The 6116-nt window shown below is 56.4% G+C and overlaps 1 protein-coding gene across 4 annotated transcripts in view; it reads left to right on the forward strand.

Moving 5' to 3' along the window:
* Positions 1-4785, forward strand: part of MEGF6 (multiple EGF like domains 6) — a 95261-nt gene extending 90476 nt beyond the window's left edge. For all 4 annotated transcript variants that reach the window (XM_084787237.1, XM_084787238.1, XM_084787239.1 and 1 more), the window contains 6 exons: positions 300-428; positions 600-728; positions 1120-1248; positions 1343-1471; positions 2155-2283; positions 4144-4785. In XM_084787237.1, coding sequence (XP_084643363.1) covers positions 300-428; positions 600-728; positions 1120-1248; positions 1343-1471; positions 2155-2283; positions 4144-4205 — 707 coding nt within the window. In that variant the 3' untranslated portion in view covers positions 4206-4785. The remainder of the gene's footprint in view (positions 1-299; positions 429-599; positions 729-1119; positions 1249-1342; positions 1472-2154; positions 2284-4143) is intronic.
* The last annotated feature ends 1331 nt before the right edge of the window (positions 4786-6116 follow it).

Below are 6116 nucleotides of genomic sequence, written 5' to 3' on the forward strand. Positions count from 1 at the left end.
TGAGTTCGAGGCCAACCTGGTCTACAAAAGAGTCCAGGACAGCCAAGGCTAACAGAGAAACCGTGTCTCAAAAAACAAAACAAAACAACAACAAAAAGAGAGTGTGGTCCCCTTTATCCTAGACTAGACCTGATGCTGGCTGCCCACGATTCTGAGTGAAGAGTGGATGCTGTGAAGGGCAAGGCCAGTCTAGGCAGCGTAGGGAGCGTTTGTTGAGTGAATGCCAGCCTGGGTGGGGACATGTCCTGTACATACAACCCTTGCCAGAGTCCTCAGCTAGGCCTGCCTTCTGCCCCTAGGCTGTCCTGGGGACCGGTTTGGCAAGGGCTGTGAGTTCACCTGTGCCTGCAGGAACGGTGGCCTGTGTCATGCTACCAACGGCAGCTGCTCCTGTCCCCTGGGCTGGATGGGGCCACACTGTGAGCAGGGTGAGTGAGCGTACGAGGGCAGCTGGCTGAATTGTCCACTTGGCTGATGGGGAGCAGGGGAGGGCCCTGCTCTGGACCCTGAGAAGGATGTGGAGTTTTGGGGTCTGGGTGTCTGTGTAGGGACACTGAGTCAGGCAGCACCTGAGGAATCGTTTGTCCGTCCCCGCACAGCTTGCCCTGCTGGGCGCTACGGTGCTGCCTGCCTCCTGGAGTGTTCCTGTCGGAACAGTGGCACCTGCGAGCCCACCACGGGCGCTTGCCTCTGTGGCCCTGGCTTCTATGGTCCAGCTTGTGAACACCGTGAGTGGGGGTGCCCCCCTTACCTTGCGTACCCCGTCTAGGCTGGTCCTGGTTCATGAGAGCAATGGCCACCTTCTCATTCACTGCCCATGGGGAGAGATGGGATGGCCCTGACCCCAGGCTGTGTGAGGCTGGAGGTGCCTGCTCAGGGTCACACAGAACACGCGGAGACGGGCTTCCATGTCACCTCCGTCATAGGCCTCTACCTTGCCGTGTGAGCCCTGGCTGGCCTGCTGCGGTGTGTTGTGTGAGCCGGGGAAGAGGGAGACTGGGACACACAGGAAGGGGCCTCTGTTGGCTCTCGGATTTGGTGCTTTGGCTACTCTGGGAAAAACTAGTGGCCTCTGCCGCCTCCTGCCTTTGACTCACCCTAACCCGATTCCTTCTTCAGGCTGCCCGCCTGGCTTCCATGGGTCTGGCTGCCAGGAAGTCTGCGAGTGTCAACAGGGAGCTCCCTGTGACCCTGTCAGTGGCCAGTGCCTCTGCCCTCCTGGCTTCCATGGCAAGTTCTGTGAGGGAGGTGAGTGACCCAGCCCCTCCCCCACTAAGCCCTTTTAGTGTTTCCTGTCGTGTTTAATCTGGGGAAGGGGACACTGAGCCTACTGTCCCCACAGGGTGCAAGCCAGGCTTTTTTGGAGACGGCTGCCAGCAACGTTGTAACTGTGACAAGGGTGCACCCTGTGACTCTGTCAGCGGCCTCTGCCTTTGCCCACCAGGGCGCACGGGAGCCACGTGTGACCTGGGTGAGTGGAAGGCCCTTCCTTCCCAGCATGGGACCCGAGGATCGGTCCGCACTAATCACAAACATCGATCGATCATGTGGCTTCGGTGCCTGCGTGCCAGGCCTTAGAGTGGCAACTGTGCCCTCCTAGGACCTCTGCCCTAGCCTGCCACCTCAGAGCACTGGGGCAGCAGCCGGTCATGCTGCACCAAGCATAGACGTCCCCCGGAGCTGCCCAGGCTAGGCCCTGCTCTGTGGGACCAAGAGTCTGGGGACTCTATCCGGCTATCATGAGCATGGATGGCTCCATGAGGTGGAAACACACCCCTGACTTAGCCGTGGCCATGACCCCTTGAGACCAGCCTGCCTGCCTGAGGTTGGGGGCTGTCCTGCTCGGGGTACAGAACTGACCTTGGCAGTTTTGAATTCATCCAGCCTTGGGGACAGCAGCTGTGGCTACTGCCACATCAGCCCAGGCACCAGGCAGGAGTGTGTGCCCAGGGCTGGTGGGATGCTTTTCTATTTAGGAACTCGTGGCTACAGAACACAGATTTCTATAAAGTGGATAGGAACTGTTCTCCTTTTCAGGGGAAACTGAGGCCCATGGCCTCCCCAGAGGACCCCACTCTACCTGGGCTTCCCACCCACGGTCCAGGCAGATGTGGTGGTGTTTATGCTTCTCTCTCCTATCTCCTGCCCCTCCAGATTGCAGAAGGGGCCACTTTGGGCCTGGCTGTGCCCTGCGCTGTGATTGTGGGGGTGGTGCCGACTGTGACCCCATCAGTGGGCAATGTCACTGTGTGGACAGCTACACGGGGCCCACTTGCCGGGAAGGTGAGTCAGCTTCCGGGGGTTGGGGGGAGACTGACGATTCCCCTGCCCCTGGCCCATCCCACCCTGGCACCCAGAGAGCATGCAGCTCCAGCCACTTCCCATGGGCATTGGCAGCCTTGAGCATCAGCCCTCCCCTAGAGGGGCCTGCAGACTGCAGTGGTAGCTCACGCAGCGACAGGCAGGCAGGGCGAGGTGATCAGTATGGAGGCCGTGGGTGGGGGGGTGCTGTATGCCCATGTGCCTGTGAGCAGCAGTGTATGCATGTTTGCCAGCATACACATGCACATCAGTGTGCTGTGAGCTAGTGCATGTGCACGTGTGTTAGCACATCGGAGCAGTGGCAAAAGTATGTGAGGCAACTATGCGTGCGCCAGTGTTTGTGCACGCACTGTGTGTACATATGTGTCCTCCTGATGCGTGTGCACTCCAGGTACATACCCTACTGGTGTACGTGTGCTGTAGGTATGCTGCTTCCTGGTGTGTGTGCTCAAGGCACATGGTCTGTGGGTGTGGGTGTGGGCTTTAGGTGTGCATTTGCTGGGTGAGGATGTGTTCCGTGAATGCATTCTTCATGCTCTAGGTGTGCGTGCTCCACGTTTACACACACGTGTGCCTACATCTTTGTGCACTGTGTGCATATGCATGTCCCAGTAATGTCTATGCACCAGGCATGTGAACTGTGCTGAATTCAAATGCGTGTGTTACAGTGCGTATGCACCAGTACATGTGTGTGCACCAGACACACGCGTGTACACGTTGCATGCTTGAGCCTCATGCAGAGCTGAGTCAGTCCTCGTCCCTGAGGCTCTGTGGGACTGTACCTTCCACCTGCAAGGCAGAGCTGGGAGTACTGCACCCCTATGACAGGCCGCACCCTTCCGGGGGGGTCTCTTGTCGGCTCCCCAGGCTCAGCCTGCTGAGGTGTTGGGAAGGATCTGCAGAGGGAGGTGGGAGGCTGGCCATGGTACACTACAGGGTGAGGTATGATAGAGGTGAGCCCTCAGCTCGGAGCCCCCAGTGTAGACTGGATACTGTGTGATACTGTGTATAAGTGAGTCATGTTCACCCTGTTCAAGGTGGTTATGGTCTCAAATCGTTAAGAGCCATGCAATTAGGTCAGGTGCAATTTACTGACTGGTGCCTCCGTACATAATGCTATCCACAGTGACACCCAGTGGTCCAATATGGCACTACACCCTAGGCCATCCCGTGTCCAGAGCCTTGATGTTTAGCAGGTCTCTGAAGATAGGGCTGTGGGGAGGACATTGTTGGCCATTGGGAGTCCTGGGCCAGCCCTGTTCCTGAGGATGGGATTGGCTTAGCCTTAGGCGAAGGCTTTTGCAAGCAGCCTCAAATCCCTGCTCCCAAAATGGGAGCTGAGTGGACCTCTCACTGTGAACGTGGGAGTGGGCTGGAGAGGGTTGTGCTGGTGGACATGTGGGGTCCCTGTGGGTGTGGGGGGACATGTGGGGTCCCTGTGGCCATGAGTTGATATGTGGGATCCCTGTGGGCATGGTGGACATGTGGGGACCCTCTGGGTGTGGGTGGACAATCGATGCCTTTATGTCTCATTACTGGTGTCTGCCCAAGCTGACAATATGAGATGTCTGTTGCCCAGCTCACTGGGAGACCACAGTTCAGGTGACAGGTTGAAAGCAGCTTGCCCAGAGGCAAAGGGGGTGTCTCACGCACTTCTCTGTACCCCTAGAACCTGGACCTTGGAGATGTGTCTGGACCATGCTGGGACAGGGCTGGGCTTGGCTCATGAGGGAAGAAGGCAGTGGCAGCCTACAGTGTGGCTGTTCGGAGGGGCCCCACCCCCACCTTGTTGCTGACTCTCTTTTCTTCCCCTGTCCCCAGTGCCCACACAGCTATCTTCGAGCAGACCAGCACCCCAGGACCCCAGCACCATGAAGCACTAACTCAGAGGGACTTCCACAGAGTTCCACTACTGTGCTCCAGCCCAATGGCCCTAGGCCTCCTCTGGTTCCTGAGAGGGCGTCCGCGGGGCTCCTGGACCCACACCTCTTCTGGAAAGCTATGCGCCTCTGTGGAGGGCTGCAGCTAGTCACACAGCTACCTACCACAGCCCTGTGGTCATGGGGAAGAGGGCTGGCTGTGGACACAAGGAATCCAGGGAAGTGGACCAGGCCTCAGGCCACCATTTACATGGGGACCCTGCAGGGCGCACTGAGGAATACTGGCTCTCTTCTAGGACCTGGGTTGGGACCAAAATGTGAGTAGGCAAGGCCCCACCTGTCTACCGGGTCCTTCTGGTGCTCAGCCACGGACTGCTGCAGCCAACTGACTGTTTACATACAAACGCAGTCCGGCCCGTATTTATGTAAAGGTATTTATGGGCACTTCCACTTCTGTGATGGCCCTGGGTCAGCTGGAAGCTGCCGGATCCCAGAAGCTCAGACTCAGGTCTCTAGTGATTGGGGTCAAGGGTTTTTGTAAAGACCAGTGAGTTAAAGACACAGTGGTGTCCTCATGCCTGGGTTTCTGTGCTTTTCATGGACTCTGGGTGTTTTACAAGAGTGGTTGGCATAAAAGTTCTCGGGTGGGATCCTCCCCCTAAATCAGGGAGGCCTGCATGGGTTCTGTCCCCTTCTATAGTGCCAGGGTTGCTACAGCAGTCACACTGGGATTCTTCCCGGCTTCTGGCTCCAGGGGCATTGTTCTAGAGAGCACACTGGTGCCTGAGACATCCCCAGAGACCTCAAAGGTGGCTTGTCCAGAGAAGGATGTCCTCAAGGAGGCAGAGCAGGGCTGGTGTGGACAGCTTAGCCTAAACAGCCTACCCCTGCCTCAGCGGGGTGAGGGACAGGCAGCATCACAGAAGCCAGGGCTCCCTGTGGACCAAGGCTGATGCCACAGGGAGAGGAGTGTAGCCCAGAGCAGAGCTGTGGGCAGGGGGAGGGCTGGACTTAGACCTGAGTTGTTTTTTTTTTTAATCTGGGTAATGGCTGCCTCCTTCCTCTCCTACAGCAGCCAAGGCAGCTGAACCCTCCAGGGATGCTAATCCAGGGGTGAGGGCATCAGTGGAAAGCAAGTCACAGGCCACCTATGGTCCTGGCGCTAGTTTAGCTGGATATAAAATTCAGCTAATTGTTCAATACCAATATCAGAACATCACCACCTCCTCGTGTCAGCCTTTCCCTTGTGGAGTTTCTGGCCAGTCTGATTCTTGGTCCTTTTTCTCTGGGCACTTTAGAATTCCCCCTTTACTCCTGCACTGCTTCACACCCACACAAAATCCTCCCCACTCACCATCTGGCCCCTTCTTCCTTTACTTAACATCTCTCTATACAGTGGCCTGCTGACTTGACTTCCACATATATATCCCCCAATAATGTAATTGAAAAAAAATTTTTTTTTTCTACAAAAAGGGTCTAGCCTGTAAGGCTCAGCTGGAGAGTAAGAGATACAACCCTAGCAAGAAAACCTGGGGAAGGTGGTTTCTGTTTTTGTTTTGAGACAGGGTTTCCCTGTGTAGCCTTGGCTGTCTTGAACTCACTTTGTAGACCAGGCTGTCCTTAAAGGCAACAGAGACACGCCTGATGCTGGGATTAAAGGCATTTGTCACTATGCCCAGCTGGGAGGAGGTTTTTTTAAAACACTTTTTAAAAGATTAATTTGTGTGTATGTGCGTGCACGCTCACGCTGTGAGCGAGGCTGCCTGTGGAGGCCAGAGGGAGTTACGAGGTATGAGCTGCTCGGTGTGGGCACTAAGAATTGAACACAGGGACCTCTGGAAGAGCAACACTGCTCTTAACCGCTGGGCCATCTCTTCAGCCCCTGGGGGAAGGAGTTTTGCTGTTGTGAAGGTG

The sequence above is a fragment of the Acomys minous genome (genome assembly GCF_964271855.1).
Source record: "Acomys minous genome assembly, chromosome: 6".
Classification (NCBI taxonomy): Eukaryota; Metazoa; Chordata; class Mammalia; order Rodentia; family Muridae; genus Acomys; species Acomys minous.